The sequence below is a fragment of the Delphinapterus leucas genome, chromosome 8, assembly GCF_059928025.1.
Source record: "Delphinapterus leucas isolate spDelLeu-1000000601 "Yukka" chromosome 8, BTC_Dleu_Yukka2, whole genome shotgun sequence".
Lineage (NCBI taxonomy): Eukaryota > Metazoa > Chordata > Mammalia > Artiodactyla > Monodontidae > Delphinapterus > Delphinapterus leucas.
The window spans coordinates 34670363-34692001 of NC_143136.1; the positions used below are offsets into that span (position 1 = coordinate 34670363).

General features: G+C 35.7%; 1 protein-coding gene and 1 non-coding gene across 7 annotated transcripts in view; one reads left to right on the plus strand and one right to left on the minus strand.

The window, feature by feature from the left end:
- HYCC2 (hyccin PI4KA lipid kinase complex subunit 2) overlaps window positions 1–21639 on the plus strand; it is a 65864-nt gene that overhangs the window by 15577 nt on the left and 28648 nt on the right. For 5 of the 6 annotated variants that reach the window (XM_089916522.1, XM_022567385.3, XM_022567384.3 and 2 more), the window contains 4 exons: window positions 9805–9885; window positions 10848–10949; window positions 16696–16875; window positions 21017–21097. In XM_089916522.1, coding sequence (XP_089772648.1) covers window positions 9835–9885; window positions 10848–10949; window positions 16696–16875; window positions 21017–21097 — 414 coding nt within the window. In that variant the 5' untranslated portion in view covers window positions 9805–9834. Of the gene's footprint in view, window positions 1–9804; window positions 9886–10845; window positions 10950–11685; window positions 11742–16695; window positions 16876–21016; window positions 21098–21639 lie in introns of those variants that run through there. The other variant, XM_022567388.2, reaches the window with a different exon arrangement.
- LOC115802169 (U6 spliceosomal RNA) lies at window positions 20540–20646 on the minus strand. The gene has a single exon (XR_004022569.1). It is a non-coding gene; the product is annotated as a U6 spliceosomal RNA (small nuclear RNA).

A 21639-nucleotide genomic window follows, 5' to 3' on the forward strand; every position in this document is an offset into this window, starting at 1 on the left:
TGTAATTCAAAAAGAGTCATGTACCACAATGTTCATTGCAGCTCTATTTACAATAGCCAGGACATGGAAGCAATCTAAGTGTCCATCAACAGATGAATGGATAAAGAAGATGTGGCACATATATACAATGGAATATTACTCAGCCATAAAAAGAAACGAAATTGAGTTATTTGTAGTGAGGTGGATGGACCTAGAGACTGTCATACAGAGTGAAGTAAGTCAGAAAGAGAAACAAATACTGTATGCTAACACATATAAATGGAATCCTAAAAAAAAAATGGTTCTGAAGAACCTAGGGGCAGGGCAGGAATAAAGACCCAGACGTAGAGAATGGACTTGAGGACATAGGGACAGGGAAGGGTAAGCTGGGGCGAAGTGAGAGAGTGGCATGAACTTATATATACTAACAAATGTAAAATAGCTAGTAGGAAGCAGCTGCATAGCACAGGGAGATCAGCTCGGTGCTTTATGACCACCTAGAGGGATGGGATAGGGAGGGTGGGAGGGAGACGCAAGCGGGAGGAGATATGGGGATATATGTATATGTATAGCTGATTCACTTTGTTTTAAAGCAGAAACTAACACACCATTGCAAAACAATTATACTCCAATAAAGATGTTAAAATAAATAAACAAATAAAATAAATAAATATAGCTTTTACACATCAGATGATGGGATGGGTGTAACACAGTAGAAGAAATGATTTTCAGAATTCCATATTGTCTGTTTAAATAAAAAGAGGGCTTGCAGTATGTTTATAACTGTGTTTATAGCTACCTCTAAATACTAAAAGATGCTGATTCTAGTTAGAAAACATATATTTAAAAAATTTCTCTGTAACTAGTACTGTTCTGTTTTCCAAATGAAGGTACTAAAATATATTTATAGGATTTTAGATTTAGAAAGTAATTTATCATTGTAGTGACCTGAAGCCCAAAAGGTTTAAGCGATTTGTCCAAGGTCATATAAGCTATGTGGTTCATTGATTCAATGAATATACATTAAGTACCTGTCATATGTCTAGATACCATAATATACTTGTTAGCATTGAGTCCATAGTGAGCCCTCAAATGCTAGCAGAACAGAAGAGGACCCTGTTCTCATGGAATTTGTGACCTGATGGGAAAGATAGACAATAAGGTTTAATATACAAGGGATAAAATCCAAAGCCCTAGGAAGGAAATGAACCATATTTGTTGGAATGGAAAATACTGGAGAAGGGAGAAAGGGCTCCTATTTAGATAAAGTGGTCAAGAAAGGCCTGCTGAGATTAACAGGATTGGAAGGAGCCAGTTATTTAAATAGCGATTGTAGGACAGCATTCCAGGCTGGAACAGTCCACACAGAATCCCTAGGGTGAAGGTGTGCGTGAAGCTCTAGAGGAACTGAAATGAGAATATGGCCAGAACATAGGAAGCTGTGGTGGGGGAGAAGTATGAACTATAAGAAAGGGACCACGTTACATTTTTCAACCATAGATTTTATTTTATTTATTTTTTTAAAGTAAGGGTTTTTGGTCTTGTTTAGTTTTTTTATTTACTTATGGCTGCCTTGGGTCTTTGTTGCTGCGCACGGGCTTTCTCTAGTTACGGGGAGCGGGGACTACTCTCCGTTGCCATGCTCGGACTTCTCATTGCACTGGCTTCTCGTTGCGGAGCACGGGCTCTAGGCGCACAGGCTACAGTAGTTGTGGCACGTGGGCTCAGTAGTTGTGGCATGCAGGCTCAGTAGTTGTGGTGCATGGGCTTAGTTGCTCCGTAGCATGTGGGATCTTCCTGGACCAGGGATAGAACCCGTGTCCCCAGCATTGGCAGGCGGATTCTTAACCACTGTGCCACCAGGGAAGCCCAAGGATAATTTTTAAAAGTCATATGTGATTATATGGATATGCTTATGCTCTTATCCTTTAAACATTTTGTTTCATTTTAATAAAGGATTGTGTCTTACTTCCTACTTAAATTTGTTAATAAACTACTGTCTTAAAATTAGTATCATAAAATTGGGGAAATATGTTAGTGTTTTGGTTATAATTATTATTAACACCACTATGTTCTTCTATCTAAAGTTAATTAACTTGCAGTCATTTAAAAAATGGTATTGGTAGAAACTAAAGTGATTTGGTGTGCCAAATTTGTGGTTATAGGAGAGATCATACAGGAATTTAAAATAAGAAATTTAACGTGGATGTGATACTTTTTTTTTTTTAACTGAAGGGTGGTCATCGGGATTACTTGGAAAACTTTTTCAAAATATATATTCCGGGCCCTATATCAGATAAGGATTCTGATGCAGTATATATTACATTTAAAAATTTTGTGTTTCTTTCAAAAACTAATGTTTGGTTTTCTTTTTTATTTTAAGAGCTGTGCTGATGTTTTTTGTAAAGAATTTGAAAAACATTTTTGATTAATTGTACTTGCTTTTTCTTATCCCTTTCTATAACGTAGTCAACATTTTAAAAAACCTTCTAATTCATTGTAGTTAGTAAAAAGATAACTTATTAGTTTATAAATTTTTCCTAAAACATAGAAGTCTTAATTTAAGCGATTTTCAGTATTTTAAATATTTATCTAAAAACTTGTTCGTTTTGATTTTTTTTTTTTTTTTTTTTTTTTGTGGTACGTGGGCCTCTCACTGTTGTGACCTCTCCCGTTGCGGAGCCAGACTCCAGACGCGCAGGCTCAGCGGCCATGACTCACGGGCCTAGCCGCTCTGCGGCATGTGCGATCTTCCCGGACCGGGGCACGAACCCATGTCCCCTGCATCGGCAGGCGGACTCTCAACCACTGCGCCACCAGGGAAGCCCTCGTTTTGATTTTTTAAGAAAGTGTTTATTTTTATGTGTGTAACAACAGCTAGTTTGAAATAATGAAAAAGAATCACAGTCGCAGCAGGAAAATATAAACTTTTAACCCTTGAACAACACTGGTTTGAACTGTGCAGATACATTTATACTCAGATTTCTCTTCAATAAATATCAATCATGCAGTGCTACACAATGCATGGTTGGTTGAATCTGCTGATAGGGAGGGCCAGCTCTGGGACTTGAGTATTGTTGGATTTTGGTATCTGCAATGGGTCTGGAACCAGTTGTCCACAGAAGATTATACTTAGGAATCAACTTAATTTGAATGTGTTGATCTATATGAAGAAAACACAAAATTTATACAGACATATAGAAGATTTTTATTAAAAAAATTTATTTATTTGGCTATGCCGGGTCTTCATTGCAACACGCAGGATCTTTTAGTTGCGGCATGTGGGATCTAGTTCTCTGACCAGGAATCAAACCCCGGCCCCCTGCATTGGGAGCATGGAGTCTCAACCACTGGACCACCAGGAATTCCTAAAAGAAGATTTTTAATAAAGAGCAGTGCCATGCTTCTGTATTGGATAACTCAATTAGGTGAAGATGTCACTTGAAATTAATTTGTAAATTTAATTCCGATAAGGATAGAGTATGGGAAAGAAACTTATCATTAGAAGTCTAATATTCAACTGGAAGAATAAGCAGGCAATAATAATAAAATACATTTTTAGGAAAAAGAATTATTATGGGACTTGTACTATTATAAAGTGCATTATAAAGCCACAGTAATTAAAATATTATAGTCCCGGTACCAAATTAATGGGAAAAGTAGCTCAGAAATAGTTCCAAATATACGTGGGACTTTTAGTGTATGATAAAAATAGCGTTGCAAGTTAGAAAAAAATGGACATGCAAACAAGGTGTTAGAACAACTGAGAAAACAGTTTTTATTGGGAGAAAACTTTGTTAGATCTCAATCTCGTATTGCATTCTAAAATAACTTTCAGGTTGTTTAAAGAGTAAACTATAGATGTGGTTTTTAACGTTAGAAGATTCAAGCCTTTACTAAACAAGCAGAGTGATTTTTAAAATACAGTAAAATATATTGTGGTATCTTTTTTGCCATGCCTCTTTCAAATACATTACAGCATTCTGTGTATTAAATTTTTAATGTTTTGGTAACTAGTACTCACTCGAATGTTCTGATACCGATTTTTGTTGTTCTAGTTTTAAAAGTCATATATATCATATTAACAAATGTAGAAAAATTGAGGTATTTAGATTTAGATTTTTTTTAGATTTCAGTGCTAAGGTATTAACTTTATAAATAGAGCAGGAAGAAATTATTTTGTATATGTAACAATCGTATGCTCTTTAAAATTATATGATGGATTATGGTTTTGAGAATTTATTTGTATTTGCATATGCTATTAATAATATTTATATCCTGTGACCTTAAAAATTCAAATTCAAGGGCTTCCCTGGTGGCACAGTGGTTGAGAGTCCGCCTGCCAATGCAGGGGACACAGGTTCGTGCCCCAGTCCAGGAGGATCCCACATGCTGCAGAGCGGCTGGGCCCATGAGCCATGGCCGCTGGGCCTGCGTGTCCAGAGCCTGTGCTCCGCGGCGGGAGAGGCCACAACAGTGAGAGGCCCGTGTACCAAAAAAAAAAAAAAAATTCAAATTCAAGTTTTAGAATTTATACTACAGAAGATAACAATAGGAATACATAAGTATGTACAAGGATGTGTATTGCAGCATTTTTTTGTAATATAAGGAAGTTGAAAACAGATTTATTAGTAAATAAATAAGTTATAGGATTATACTTATAATTAATTATACCCATTAAAAAGAGTGAGCTTGAACTATAGGTCTTTCATATATTTTTGAGAATTGAAAGAGCAATTATAGAATACTATGTACAATGAACACAACTATATTTAAACTGTATACACACACATATACATACATGCATATACGTAAACATGTATGTGAAGAAAAATACATACCAAATGGTTAACTCTGTTTATCTTTGTGGGTGGGGGAGGTAGTTAGGTTAAGTTCCTTTTTTTAATAGACATATACTATTTATAATAACTATTTTAAAATTAATAATTGAGTATCAACTATTCATATTTATAGCTAAGGATATTTGTAAAATTAGAGGTAATAGTTGTGGTACAGAGGAAGAATAGCTTTTTAAGTTTCCAGTAAATAAAAAGCAAAAATCAATCATTATTAAAATTCAGCAGTGGAAATAAAGGAGTTTTGTGTGTTTTTTTTAAGTTCCTATTTTGTTTATTTCAGAAGATAGGTCCTTTCTGTCACCACTAGAATGAAATTGTGGTTTTCTTCTTTACATGGTAGTATATTTATTGAAAGTATTTACCTCCTTTTCTGGAGTACTTCTCAAAGAGGACGTAAAATTCAGTCTAATTTTCCTCAGTCTTGTGGCCTGCTGAACTCATTAGTGATAATGAGGTGGTAGAAGGAGATGTTGTAAGTAATATCAACAAAACAGCCCCTCTTGTTTATACTTTCATAAGAGACTTGGGATAAAAGGGAAATATTAAAGGGAGATTCAGATGTTAGAATTTATACCTAAAAAAATTATTTCCAGAGAAAATAATGTAGGCATTGCTTTTACTTTTTATACTTTATTTGAAGCTTAATAAAAATGGAACCTACTTTATTTTTCAGGTACTTTGTAAATAAAAACGATTTTTATTATCAGTAGCTATTTTGGTTTTTTTTTTTAACTTCCAGAGACTTGACTTGACTTAGTAGGAACTCTCAGAGCAAGTGCTATATATAGCAAGCCTGGAATATTTTTAGTCTTCTTTTTCTCTTTTTCTTTTTTGAATTTCCTGTTTGTATTCTTCACCTAATTCTTTTTTTTTTTCTTTTTTAATTTATTTTTGGTTGCGTTGGGTCTTTGTTGCTGTGCGTGGGCTTTCTCTAGTTGTGGCGAGCGGGGGCTACTCTTGGTTGCGGTGCGTGGACTTCTCATTGCGGTGGCTTCTCTTGTTGCAGAGCATGGGGTCTAGGTGCGTGGGCTTCAGTAGTTGTGGTACGTGGGCTCAGTAGTTGTGGCTCGTGGGCTCTAGAGCGCAGGCTCAGTAGTTGTGGCACACAGGCTTAGCTGCTCCGCGGCATGTGCGATCCTCCCGGACCAGGGCGTGAACGCTTGTCCCCTGCGTTGGCAGGTGGACTCCCAACCACTGCACCACCAGGGAAGCCCCTAGTCTTCTTGCTAATGGGAATTTTGCAGCTAGCTTTGAAAGAGTGTTCTCTACATCATAGCCAGGTAAGCCTTTCAAACCTTTAATCTTATCCTCAGTCACTTTCCATACTTAATGTAGACTAGAAGGTCTTGTTTATTATAACATCAGCCCATGCCTCTCTCTCTCTGCCCTCAACCATGCCCCTTGCTCTCTGTGCTCCTAACCACTTAGATATTCTTTCAGATCCTACATCTTCCTATGTTATTTTCTTGCCACAGAACCTTTTATTTTTTATTTTATTTTATTTTTTTTGCGGTACGCAGGCCTCTCACTGTTGTGGCCTCTCCCATTGCGGAGCACAGGCTCCGGATGCGCAGGCTTAGCGGCCATGGCTCACAGGCCCAGCCGCCCCACGGCATGTGGTATCTTCCTGGACCGGGGCACAAACCTGTGTCCCCTGCATCGGCAGGTGGACTCCTAACCACTGTGCCACCAGGGAAGCCCCCACAGAACCTTTTTATATGCGGTTCCCTCTTTCTAGAATGTTCCTTCACTATTCCCCTTGACTCCTACTGATCTTTGATATCTCAGTTTAAGTGCTACCTCAGAGAAACCTTCATCAGCACTAGGTTCCTTTGTTTTACGCTTTCGTGTACCTTTCCTTCTTACTCCTTGTCTCTGCAAAAATGTGTTTAGCCTCCTCCACTAGGTAAGTGCCCCATTAGAGTGAGTCTACATCTGATTCTGTTTACCATTGTACTTCCAGCTCCTAGCATAATGGCAGGTATATAGTTTTTGCTTAAGAAATACTTATGGGGGACTTCCCTGGTGGTCTGGTTAAGAATCTGCCTTCCAATGCAGGGAAAGTGGGTTCGATCCTTGGTCAGGGAACTAAGATCCCACATGCTGCGGGACAACTAGAGAGCCCGCGTGCCACAACTAAGATCCGACACAGCCAAAAATAATAATGAATTATTATTAAGAAAGAAAGAAAGAAAGAAATATTTATGGAATGAATTGATGAATTTCTGACTGAATCATTCCTTTGCTTTTTGGTCAGTTGCCTCCTTGAGTTCTTTCTGAGAAGCTTCCAGGGGCAACTGCCTTAGGATATTTAGTCCATTATTTATAACTGAAAGTTATAATGTATGATGGATCTAGGCTTGTTATTTTATTTTTTATAGTTAAAATTTTTTTTAAAGAGGTGTAATTTGCATAGAGCAAGATACACAGTAATGATAATTATGTCATGGAGTCCATTTTTAGGTGAAGTACTAGGTTATACAGAGTATTTAGTACTACTTAACTAATTGGTACTTGAAAGAAAAAAAGAAAATTCTGACAGTGATTTGAACAATCATTGTAGTAAATATAGGAACCTTACAAAATGACTTCTTTGAAGGACATTATCATTAGGAAGTGTAGTTGTGCTCTATTTCATAAAGTTATTTTTAAGAGTCTCATTTCTTCACGAGTTTATAACTTGGGAGTCCATATCTATTAATGGGCTTTAGTGAATCAGTGAACTTCCTGAAATTATTTGTAAAATCATGTACATGCAGGCATCATATTTATCTTTTTCTGAAGTAGGGATCAGTACATAGTTTTGCTCAGCTATCAAAGGGGGTCTGTAACTTTGTGCTTTTGCCCCGCCCCAAAAAAGGTTAAGAACCGTTGTTTTATATCATGTATATTATGATTTGTATGTAGAGTTAGTTCAGCGATCCTTTATTTTTCCCCCTTGAAGTTCATTATGGAACACTTCAAACCTATAACAAAGTAGAGTAGTGTAATGAAACTTGTATACCAGTTAGCTTCAGTGGTTATCAACTTAACGGCCAGTCATATTTTATCTATACCCAATGCACTCTCCTCCTTTGGCTACCCTCATCCCGATTATTTTAAAGCAAATCCCAGGGCTTCCCTGGTGGCGCAGTGGTTAGGAATCCGCCTGCCAATGCAGGTGACACGGGTTCGAGCCCTCGTCCGGGAAGATCCCACATGCCGCAGAGCAGCTAAGCCCGTGTGCCACAACTACTGAGCCTGCGCTCTAGAGCCTGTGCTTCGCAACAAAAGAAAGCACCGCAATGAGAAACCCGAGCACCACAACAAAGAGTAGCCCTCACTCTCCGCAACTAGAGAAAGCCCGCATACAGCAACGAAGACCCAATGCAGCCAAAAATAAATAAATTTAAATATATATATATTTTTTAAAAAAGCAAATCCCAGATATCATTTCGCCAGTAAATATTTCAGTGTGAATCTTGCAAGAGATAAACAGTATTTTAAAAAACCTAACTATAGGGACCGCTATGGCTGTCCATTTGCTAAGATTCTACACTTCCACTGCCGGGGCGGGGCGGGGCGGGGCGGGAGACAAGCTCGATCCCTGGTTGGAGCATTAAGATCCCACGTGCCACACGGTGTGGACAAAATAATAAATAAATTGTATTTAAAAAGTAAATAGTAAAAAGCCTAATTATAATACCATTATCAAATATAAAAGTAACTTATAATAATTCCTTGAATTAGTATCATCCAGTATTAATAAGTCATACAATAAGTCATGTTTAACCTTTTCCAATTGTGTTATGCTCTTTTTTATTGTTTGAATCAGTCCAAATAAGATTCATACTTTGGTTCTTGATTTTTCTTAACATATCTTTTAATCTGCTGTCTCTTTTTTCCTCTTGCAATTTATTTGAATAAATCCACCAGTCCATCTTAAGAGCATTTGCTACTTGAGAATAAGGGGCATTTCTTACTCCTTTTTGTACTCCTTGCTTATATAATACTTGGTATAGTGTATTATATATGGATATTTAGGGAATGGAAGGGGTTTAGAAAATCTGATTTCTTTTTTTTAGATAGAAATTTATTATGGAATATGACACATATTGTCTTTTTGATAAATATGTCTTTTTAATAAAGGAACTTTCATTTCATTTGCTCTGGAGACATTTCCCTCCCTGCCCAAGAAATTCCTTTTTTCTTTTGGTTACCTTTTGAGCCTTAAATTTAAAACCAAAAACCTTCTGTTGTTTGTCTCACTTAAAAAATAATACATACCAATTTTTTTTTTTTTTATAATTCAAAGTTACATAATTAGAATATCCTCAGTAATACTTCCTTCAGAGGCCAACACTTAATAGTTTAGTATATATATTTTTCCTCCCAGCTTTTTCACATTTATATAATTTTTAGTGGAATTATTATAGCTTATATACTGTTGTACAACTTGCTTTTTCTATCTGGCTATTTTCCCATTTTAGAAAACATATAATAAATCTACCTACTTCAAAGGCCTTATTTCATATAATATATATATATGTTTATAATCAGTTTGCTGTACATATAACCCTTGATTTCTAATTTTTTTACCTTTGTAAAAATCTGTCACAGTGTTCTATTATGTATAACTTTTTCCAGTTGTATGTGCCAGTTGTATATTTGGTAAAAGCTCTAGGCATAGACTGTGCATTTGTCTTGGGTAATGTGCAGTTTGATTTTACTTAGTAAACTTGTTTTTGCTACTTTGGAGTATAATTGGAAAATAGAAAAGCATTAGGAAAATAGATTTCAAACGTATCATTAAAAATAGAACTTATTTCTTATAAACAGTTCTAATTGAACGCTAGTCTAAAAGTAAGCCTCCTTATCTAAAATATACACTAGATGAGTTTCTCCTTTAGTGAAAGGCACACATCATTTACCTTTGATAGTTCCTGTAAGTAACACTGTCCTCAAGTTCAGTGCCTTTTTCTTTCAGAGAGAAAAGAGGAATAGAAGGTAGAAGAAGATGCTGGGATCTGAACGTGGCGTTGTGGAAGAATGGTTATCAGAATTCAAGGTAGGTTGGATTGAGGATAAGAATGTGTCATATGATTCTATATATCAGTAATTCAGTTATACATGTTCATGGAAAAACTGAAACAAAAGTTACGAAGTAGGAATGGCAAAATATGAAATAACATGTTTCTGTAGCTGCACCTCTTTAAAAATTTTAGGCACTAATGTGAATAATGGCTAGAAGGTAATGTAAAAATGAAGCTAGTAAACTTGTTTTTGCTACTTTGGAGTATAATTGATATGGATTGATATCAATGGATTGATAAGGTGATATATAAATTTTAAGATATATTCAATAAAAGAGGGGAAGCCTCCAAGTTTTAATAAGGCACAGAAATGAGATTTGTGCCTTATATTTTTATTTCCTGTGATTAAAAAATCACTCATTAATTTGATTGAAAGCTATATACTTTATAAACACTATGGAAATAAGTGTTTTGTGAACATAAAATACAAGAATTGAAATATATCCCACACTCAGGGACATCCCTGGTGGTCCAGTGGTTAAGGCTTTGCCTTCCAATGCAGGGGGTGTGGGTTTGATCCCTGGTTGGGGAGCTAAGATCCCACATGCCTCGCGGCCAAGAAAACAAAATGCAAAACTGAAGCAATATTGTACCAAATTCAATAAAAAGACTTAAAAAAAATGCACACCTCATTAAAAACAAAAGTATTTATTGCACACTAATTTTTTAGACTAGATTATAAGGTGACTCATTTCAGCAAATCTTGGTGTAATGTGTGATTTCTAATCATTTCTCATTGTTGAGTAGTTAGAAGAATTGTATAACACCCTAACTAATTTGTTTTATTAACTCTCATGGTTATTTCTTATATTAATTATTTTTACTTTTCTTAGTTGACTCAATTATAAATCTTTTCAAGAGGAACTCATATAAAATAAAGTTTCTAACTTCTCAAATATTAAGTTCACTTTTGGTTTCCTTTGATGTTTTCTTTTAGGCATTACCTGACACTCAGATCACCAATTATGCAGCAACTTTACACCGGAAAAAAACACTGGTACCAGCCCTGTATAAAGTTATTCAAGATTCGAATAATGAGGTAGGAGAGTTTATAAGAAAAGTAATTTTAATGTAGTACATAATGAAATATGTGCACTAAAACACATATATATAAGTTTTGCAGTTTTCCTTCTTTTTTTTAAATCCTTCCAGTGGGACTGGAAAACTTTCTTTCTGCTATTTTTCATTCTGATAGTTGCTTTGGCTTTCCCCATGACCTCCCTCTCCATATTTTTTAATGTTTTGATTAAATTTGTTCCTGTTGAGGACAGTATGTTTTGATTCTTGATTTGAGTGACCACCATCTCAGTAGATTATTTATTTAATTTGAAACTTTTCTCTGTTTCCTGTTCTGGAATGTTTCCTTTCCTGGAGTCCAAATTTTAACCATATACTGATTGAGATTTATTAATTTTAAGTATTGTTTGCAGTCCTTTTATGACGGTAAAGAACTATGTGTAATCACTCTAATTAGTGAATTCAGTCAAACTGGTAACATGAAATGATGCTGCTGTAAGTTTAGTTTGAAAATGATCAGAGAAAGCCTAAATAGTCAGGATCAGTAAACTTAGAATAACAGTTTCCTATTATTTAGCCTGTGCTAGAAGGGAAAAAAGGTGCAGCTATTGGCTCTATGTGTTAACTTACACAAAATACACACATTTTCTTTCCATTAACACAATAGTATGACATACAGTTTTATCACCACTGGATTCATGTATGCTTTAAAATGAAATGAAAGGAACACACAGGAAAGTAGCTTCTTATCTTCCCAGATACAGCCTCCAAGAGTGCCTCTGCTGTGTACTGGAGTGAGTTTGAAGAAGTTCAGGTAATCGTCTCCTAACCAGCAGCTTTACTTAAAGTGCATCTTCATTTTTGTACTATCACTAAAAGCTTGCTTATTGACCTCTTTCTTTCCTATCTCCTAAACTTGGATTGGCTCTCAGTTGGGCTTGCATCTGTTGCTATTTGTAGCAGCAACCGCAGGATTCATTTGCTTCTTTTTCTCTTGCTATGTATTTTTGAATGTTTTATAACTTTAGGTATTGTAATGGACATATATGCATATCCTTCTTGGTCAGGAGTTTTCAAAATTCTGTGTGAATATTGAATGTATGTATCCCTTGTTTTGCACTGTCTTAACATTAAGCTTTGCTTATTAAAATGCATTTGTTTCATGCTTTCTCTTTAAATTGTAAGCTCTTCATGGGCAGTGGTCATATATTCTATATCTGTTAACATATATATCTGTTAATTCCCTAGAATCCAGTATTTTATCATGTGCATAATGAACACTTAATAAATATTGATTAGAAGAATAGTGAAATACATGGGATTCTCTGGTGGTCCAGTGGTTGGAACTCCACGATTTCATTGCCAAGGGCACGGGTTCAGTCTCTGGTTGGGGAAGTGAGATCCCACAAGCCACGCGGCCAAAAAAGAATCACCGGGGGGAAAAAAAGAATAGTAAAATACAAAATGAGATTCTAAAATGCTGTCGTTTTCATTAGGACTCACAAGTATGTGAAAGGTATTCTTTTATGCTTTGGAAGCTGTGATATTATAAGAATTAACTCACTTTATATTGTCATACTTCATAATACTAATGTGTGAGACTTTGTCAAGGCTAGAAATAGAAAAATTACAACTTGAGAGACTCAAGCTCAAGACCCAGCAGTCATTATAATCAACCAGTTACTAGAACAGGTCTGTCTTTCCATCCTTTCTCCTGTCAGGTCATAAGATTCTAACCATGCATTCATACTTCAGAAAAACAGAGTGTTAAGTTCTGTAGAATCTCAAAGCAATTCTGGACTTCAGTTCTAGAAGGAGAACCCTTTTAGTCCTGATTTTGTTATATTCTGAAACATAAATGTATTATTTACTAATAAGAAACAAATTTGCCTTAAATACCATGAAAGTTCTTAAGAAAGTATATTTCCTAGAAGTTCTTTCTTTTTTGTTTTGTTTTGTTTTTTGGCTGTGCCATGTTGCACGGCTTGGGAGATCTTAGTTCCCCAACCCGGGATCGAACCCGGGCCACGGCCACCGGACCGCAAGGGAATTCCCAAAGAAGTTTAATATTACATATCATGGCCAACCTGTACTACAGCTCAAGTTTTAATCTCTAGACCAACATGTTGCTTTATTTTTCTCCTTTCCCTCCTTCCAGATCCCTTAGTCACTCTAGCAGTTCTTCCACTTCAAGGAGACCATTAACCCTATTGCTTTTTTATGATTTGATTGTCCTTTTGCCTCCCTTCAAATGTCTCACTTCCTTCAAATGTCTCACTTGCCTCTTTTCTTAGCTAAATTTTCTTGATCCATCATTACAGTCATTCCCTTGCAAACATTCTGAGCTCCTTTGCCTGTCATTCCCTTAGTTCATATTCTTTGGGCAAAATCTCAACACTGGATAAAACCCAGCCATCCACTTCATGCCTGTACCTGAGCGGCTGAACGTACCTGGAAAAAACACAGTTTTGTTGACTTTTTCCATTTAAATGCAGGACTAAAAATCATAAATGAGCACATAATATTTCATTGGTACAACTGTCCCAGTGTTCATTTTATACCTTCTCTTTCCTCACACTTACTGCCCTTCCTCCTCATTTTCAGTTTGCCTTCTGTGTCATTATAAAAGAAGAAAATAGTTGGAAACTCTATTCTCCCATTCAAATCTACCACTCTACCAGCATCTCTACCCACACTCTCCTGCCATTTCTGCTGTTCGGTAGATGAAGTGTCTCAGGTTGTATCAAAGGCCATCTCTTCCACTTAGGCCTGAATCCCATCTTCTCTAACTACCTCAAAGATTGCTACTGCAGTTATCCCCTCCCTTTCCTATGTCACTGATTCCTTTTTTCTTAAAATAGCAGTGTTTTTTTTTTTTAATTAATTTATTTTTGGCTACGTTGGGTCTTCATTGCTGTGTGAGGGCTTTCTCTAGTTGTGGCGAGCAGGGGCTACTCTTCATTGTGGTGCACAGGCTTCTCATTATGGTGGCTTCTCTTGTTGCAGAGCATGGGCTCTAGGCGTGCGGGCTTCAGTAGTTGTGGCATGCGGGCTCAGTAGTTGTGGCTCGCAGGCTCTAGAGTGCAGGCTCAGTAGTTGTGGCGCCCAGGCTTAGCTGCTCTGTGGCACGTGGGATCTTCCCAGACCAGGGCTTGAACCCATGTCCCCTGCATTGGCAGGTGGATTCTTAACCACTGTGCCACCAGGGAAGTCCCTGTCACTGATTTTTTTTTCCTTTCTGATGAAAGGAATATGATAAACAACCATATTCTATTTTTTAAAAAACCTTCTTTGATTTGCCTCCTATTTTATTATCTACCCCATTTTTCTGTCCTTCTTCCCAATGAACTTTATAAAGTATTGCTTATTCATAGTCTCTGTCTTCTTGTGCCAATTTCCTCACCTCATATTTTTTCTTTAACCCACTCATATTTGGGTTCAGTCTCCATTATTCCACCCAAACTGCTCTCAATGCGTTCATCATATGGCATGCCTCTTAGTAATTATCATGTCAAAACTATTTGCTAAGTTTGGGGAAGGTGTAAATTATTCTTAAGCTTTTATTTAACGAGAAGATAATGATTTTTAACACCTTTTGCTGTGGGTGATAGCACCATTTAGGGGAGGTCATTTCTGACACTGAAAAATTGAGAACATGATGGCATGATAACATATGCTTAGAATTAAAGATTTTAACAGAGCACATTGGCAGGTTTTTAACAGTGTTATTTTGCAGTGGAGTTGATGAAAATTTACTGGATTGCCAGCTACTCCTCCCTCCTTTTAAAAAAAAGCAGAGTAATAATTTTGGTAACTCTGTATATCTTTGCAATGCTTATTAAAGTATAGTCTCTACATGCCAATGTACTTGCTGTTGAGGAAGGAAAATAAGGTCTTTATGACATAGACAAATTGTAATTGTACCATGGCCAGTGAAATTTAGAGAAGGCAATTTTAGAGTCTTTTACTAAAGAGGAAAGTAGATTTGAAACATGGACATATATTTTTAATACATAAATTTATGAGAGCAACAATGTTTAATTGTCCTAAGGAGCTGAATATTGTTGTCAGTACTTTACAAAGTTGCCAGCAGTTGACCATTTTCAAAAGTTTATTACTTCGTTATTGGCACTACATGGACTGCACTATTTGTAATTAAACAACGCTCACCTCCTCCTCCACTTCCATCCTGGTATAAGAAATGCGGTATAGTGAGAACATCAGCTTGGTGTCAGAAGATCTGAATTCTGGTGTCTTTCTCTGCTACTAATTTCTGTAACCTTGGGCAAATTGTCTGACTGGTCTAGACTTCCGTGTAAGGGGAGAGTTGGAATGTTTTTTAATATTTTAAATCCTATGAGAGTGATTTCATATAAAGAGCTTAGTAGTTACTAGACTAGGCGTGTAAATTTTTTTAGCTTTAAAGTTGTTTGTTAAGAGCTAAGCTTAAGTCATCTAAGTGTATTAACTGTACAATCAACATAGGATTTGTTGACTTTTAATTTAAAATTTTGAAAGTAATGACTTTATTCTAGAGTGCTAGATTATTACAGACATATATAACTACATTCAAGCAGATATACAAGTGTATATATATATTATTATAATCATTCAGAATAGAAGTAAGCATATAAATTACTGAATTGTTCTTTTTTTTTAAAAGCTAGTGTTACACTATTATATATAAAGTAGATAACTAATAAAAGACCTACTGAATAGCACAGGGAACTCTACTCAATACTCTCTAATGACCTATATGGAAAAGAATCTAAAAAGAGTGGATATATGTATATGTATAACTGATTCACTGTGTTGTACACCTGAAACTAACACAACATTGTAAATCAACTGTACTCCAATAAAAATTTTTTAAAAACAAAACAAAACAAAAGCTACTGTTAAATTTTTTTATAGTTTCCTCTCAGTGTTTTATATGCATTTTAAAATTATAGCCAGTTTTGTGAAGTCTGCAGTTATTCTAACAAAACCAGTCTAAATTAGCAGTACAAGTTTAGGGGAAAAGGGGAGGTTTGTTTAAACTGCTCATTTTCTTCAGTTTTTAAGATTATGAAGTTCCTTATAAGTCATATTGTATGATATCATATGAAAAATTATCCAGTTAAACATTGGAAAAGCTATTTCTGTATACTTATACTTCCTCCTTTTCAAAATCTTTCCAATAAATATAATTAGTAGAATTTGTCAGTCTTAAAACATAGAAGTAATCTGTTTTACTTGTATGTATTTAAAATATTAACTAACATTTTGGATGTCCAAATATTATGTATTGCCAAGTCCCTTTATCTACTGAGTGGTATATAATTTGTATAAATCATAGTCTTAAGTTGAGATTTAAAGTTTATTTCCAACAAGATTATTTGAAATTATTTTCTTCCAATAGAAACTTTTAAAAATGGAGGATAGTAAGGTTTGGTAATAACAGAAAAGGAAACTCACTAAATATAAAGTAGTACATTGGTTAAAGAACTAATTATCTAATAAGTTTAATAGTACAGTGTATTGAAAGATATGTTGTTATTATCTGGGCACAAAGTACTTCTTACAGTTACTGGATTGGTCAGTTTAATGTGTAGTCTCTTGAGTATAAATAGAGATTGAGGTTTTGGTTGCATTGATTCAGAATAAGCAAAAATTAATGTTGAGAATTTATTTTAAAAATATTATACAAGTATATGTGCCTAAAAAAAAAAAATTACAGTTACAGCCAAAAGAATGGAAATAACTGATGCACTTTATTTTCTTCTTAGCTCCTGGAGCCTGTCTGCCACCAGCTGTTTGAGCTCTACCGTAGCTCTGAAGTTCGACTTAAGAGGTTCACACTGCAGTTCTTGCCAGAATTGATGTGGGTTTATTTACGGCTTACAGTTAGCCGAGACAGACAGAGTAATGGTTGCATTGAAGCACTACTTTTAGGAATTTACAATTTGGTAAGTGGAAAATGATAGTTTGGGAAATTTTAAGTATTTTTTAAAGTCCTCTGAAATAATACTTGAAGACTATTTAGAGGAAAATAAATTTAAATGTCTCTTGAATAACTTATTTGAATTAACTAAATTGAGTACGGTAATTGAGTACAGTAATTAATAAGTAATTGATGGTAGTGCATTTTATAAAGTAGGTGAAACATAATTGATAGCATTATTAATATTTTATGGCTTGTTTTTCTAATTATTTTATTTGACTGATATTTATGAATGCCTTGCATTTAATTTTTTTTAATTTATTTTTAATCATTTGATAAAACATTATGTATTTGATACATTATTTATGGAACTTTTTTCTTCTAAGGAATTCTTAAATACCTTAAACGTTATTATTCTGTTGTTGTTGTTTTTTTTCTCCTGGTGCCCAGTTTAGAACACTGGTATTGAAATTCCTGCCCTTTGAATTCTTATATTCTGTGTAGTCACTGTAAACAGACGCTCCACATATTAAAGTTAAGTTTGTAGTTGAGAGGTACCTCAACCAAAGTACCTCACGAAACATCGAATCTCACAAAAAATAAATATTCTTCTGCACCAGTGCTCATTCCTCTAAGTATTATCCCTTAAAAAATCATTAAAAAAACATTTCCATCACTAGAATCTGAAGGACGGAGCCTGGCCTGTGGAATCACTTGTATTTTGTTTAAAATCAGGTACTGTCACTTACTGGCTGTTTTAAATTTAAGCAAGTTACTTAATATCTTGACTTCAGTTGCCTCGTCCTGTAAAACAGAAATAAAACATTGTTAGTAGGATTGAAAGCAATTAGAAGAACCCAACATGTTTCCTGAGGTGTTTATCGAATGTTTACCACTATTATTATAAATAGTAGTAGTAACAGTTATACCATAATTAAAGATGGGTTTTTTTAATGAAAAGCTGGTGTAGGTATAAAATTCTTTATTTTGCTACCTTGCCTGATTTTTTCTGTTAAAGTAGGAAATTTGTTTCACATATCACTGTGTTTCTAGTGCTTAGCAAGGCACTTAGTAAATGTTGATTTAAAAATTGAGTTTAGTGTTTTAGATTATGTTTGACATTAAGCTATCATTTGTCTTGTTTAATGTAATAAAATTCAGTAGTGGGACAAATGAAGCAAAAAATTTTGTATAGTGGGATGCCTGACAAGTTCTTGACAGTACTTGTTGGTGCTATGGTTTAATTATCTTTTGGTATCTCAAAAATAGTGTACTGTTTTGGGCTTCCCTGGTGGCGCAGTGGTTGAGAGTCCGCCTGCCGATGCAGGGGACACGGGTTCGTGCCCTGGTCCAAGAGGATCCCACGTGCCGCAGAGCAGCTGGGCCCGTGAGCCATGGCCGCTGAGCCTGTGCGTCCGGAGCCTGTGCTCCGCAACGGGAGAGACCACAGCAGTGAGAGGCCCGTGTACCGCAAAAAAAAAAAAAAAAAAAAAAGTGTACTGTTTTAAAAATGCTCAATTATATATCAGAAATGTAACGTCAGGTTTCTGTCTTCTTTTAATTCCCTTGATACCTGTGTTCTCTCTTCTCTATGTCTCAATTTTTCTTACCACACTGGATTTCTTTTATATATTAATTTCTCTCTTTTTCTTCTTTTCTCACTCCAGCATTTCTCCCTTGCTTCAGTAGCCCAAGAGAGAGTTTTATATTGCCCTCAACTTAAAAAAATTTCATAACACCCTTCTCCACAGATATATACACAGATATAAATAAAAAGTATTTGGCTTAATTTGAAATTTAGGAATAAAAATTAAAATTTTATTGCCTAACTTAAATCAGGCCCATTCATCTTAGCATAGATGTTCTCTGAGGCACAGTGGCCCAGATGTGGTGGTAACTATTTTGCCTACAGAGTAGTTAAATGATCTTTCTAGGGATTTTTAAACCATTTTCCTGCCAAAATTAGAGGTATGGCCATTGTTCACATGTAATTGGTACTCTCCTGTGACATATTAAACCCCAAAACTAGCCCTATAGGGAAGTTCTTTTGGTTTTGTGTCTTGGTGATGATAGTTGGTTTTTTTTCCTGTTGTTTCTTCCTCTTATGCTGTGCAACTACTCAGTCTCTCTCTGACTACCTTCCTTCTAGGGCAGTCTTCTCTGTCTGTATTTTATGCCAGTTATGTATACTAATATGAGTTTTAAAAGAAACAGGCTAAAGACAGTAGAGAAAAGGAGTAATGCAGGAGGAGCATTTCACCTCTCTAATTGCTGGCGTCTGTAGGCAGTTTTTTTTTTTAAAACATTATTAGATCTTTTTTTTTTTTAATAGGATCTCATATCTATTCTTTTGGTGGGGAGTGCTGCACTGGGTTTTCCTTGCTGCCTGCAGGCTTTCTCTAGTTGCGGCAAGAGGGGGCTACTCTTCGTTGGTGGTGCGCAGACTTCTCATTACGGTGGCTTCTCTTGCTGTGGAGCATGGGCTCTAGGCATGTGGGCTTCAGTATTTGTGGCGCGTGGGCTCAGTATTTGTGGCTCACGGGCTCTAGAGCGCAGGCTCAGTAGTTATGGCGCACCTGCTTAGTTGCTCCACGGCATGTGGGATCTTCCCAGACCTGGGCTTGAACCCGTGTCCCCTGCATTGGCAGGTGGATTCCCAACCACTGCACCACCAGGGAAGTCTGTAGGCAGATTTTTATTTATACCTGTAGAAGATTGGCGGTGCCAGAGACTGTAGAAATAGATGCTGTTAACCGTTTCAGTGAAAGATAAAGTGCTTTTAAAAATCACAGGAATGTTTTTGTAGTCAGTAAAAACCACTTAAGTATGAACTTATGATTAATCACTTGGACTACTATTAATTATGTTAATACGTAGCTTATTTCAGGTCATTAATTAATTGCTGAATAATTGTAAGATTTTCTTTTAGTTAAGATTCATCCTGTGTTACAACAGTGTTTTTCCTTTTTTTTTTTTCCTATGAATTTATTTATTTTTGCTGCACGCAGGCTTTCTCTAGTTGCGGTGAGCGGGGGCTACTCTTCGTTGAGGTGTGCGGGCTTCACATTTTGGTGGCTTCTCCTGTTGCGGAGCATGGGCTCTAGGTGCACAGGCTTCAGTAGTTGTGGCTCACGGGCTTAATTGCTCCGTAGCATGACCAGGGCTCGAACCTGTGTCCCCTGCATTGGCAGGCAGATTCTTAACTGCTGTGCCACCAGGGAAGCCCTGTGTTTCATATTTTAATAAGTGTGGATTTCTTGGCTAAAACCTTTCATTTTAATTTTTTATGTGGTGATTCTACCTTTAGCTTTCTGAGGAACCTCCATACTGTTTTCCATGATGGCTATACCAACTTACCTTCCTACCAACAGTGTAGGAGGGTTCCCTTTTCTCCACACCCTCTCCAGCATTTGTTATTTATAGACTTTTTAATGATGGCCATTCCGACCAGTGTGAGGTGGTATCTCGTAGTTTTGATTTGAATTTCTCTAATAATTAATGATGTTGAGCATCTTTTCATGTGCCTACTGGCCATCTGTATGTCTTCTTTGGAGAAATGTCTATTAAGGTCTTCTACACGTTTTTCGATTGGGTTGTTTTTGTTGTTGTTGAGTTATATGAGCTGTTTGTATATTTTGGAGATTAAGCCCTTGTCTGTCGCATCACTTGCAAATATTTTCTCCCATTCCAAAAATATGGAACACTTCACGAATTTGCGTGTCATCCGTGTGCAGGGGCCATGCTAATCTTCTCTGTATCATTACAATTTTAGTATATGTGCTGCCGAAGCGAGCAGTGATTTTAATCTTTTAAATTCAGTCATGTTTCAACTAAAAGATCTGATCACTTGTAATCTCCCTAGCCTGTATGTAAATTTATCATGAAATTTGTGCACCTACTTCATGTCTTTGTTGTCATGGTGTATTTGATTGATTGTAGTATTATATCTTTCAGTGTCTCTCAAAGGATAACTCAACTACCAAAGTGTACAAAATCTGCTAATAGGTTAGAAAAGATACACTAGGGTAATAATATTTTTATATATTACTATTTCTAAACATTCTCCTCAATTGCCAGTGATATATTTGCTAAGAAAGTAATTATTATTTCTTTTAATATAGTCCTGTGATTATTTCATTATCTCTGCTTTTTTATTTTAACCATAGGAAATTGCTGATAAAGATGGGAACAATAAAGTTCTGTCTTTTACTATCCCTTCCTTATCCAAGCCTTCAATATACCATGAGGTAAGTAAGACTGGAAAGGTAGAATTTTTAAAAATTATGTTGAGTAAAAGTCAATTTCTTACTAGAGATAAATATTCCTAACACATCTTTACTGATTTGTTTCTTAATGGAGATGTTTGTTATTAGTGATATAAAGCTGAGCTATTGTCAAGGGAGAGAGAATGTAATTAATGGAAAATTTTCCTCTAGTTCTGGTTTCTTTCTTTTTCATTCTTCTACCAGTATCATTTTTGGCCTTTTTTTTTCAAAAATATTTTCAAAAATCTTCTTTTAATTTTTTTGTCTTCCATATTAATTAGAAATCATCTATGTTAGATTGATTTATTTTCATTATTTTTTAGGAAAATAATTACACTTCTGATTTTTACTTATATTTATTTGGTTGAAGACTGTGAGAACACTGATAATTATATAGGTAGATGACTCCTGTTGAGCTGAACTCCTTCTGCCTGCTCTCTTTAAGGACATAGGCTTTGAAGCAAGCTTCTTGTCTGTAGTGGCCTTCAGTGCATAAACTTGAGGAAAGCGCTTAAAGAAACTTT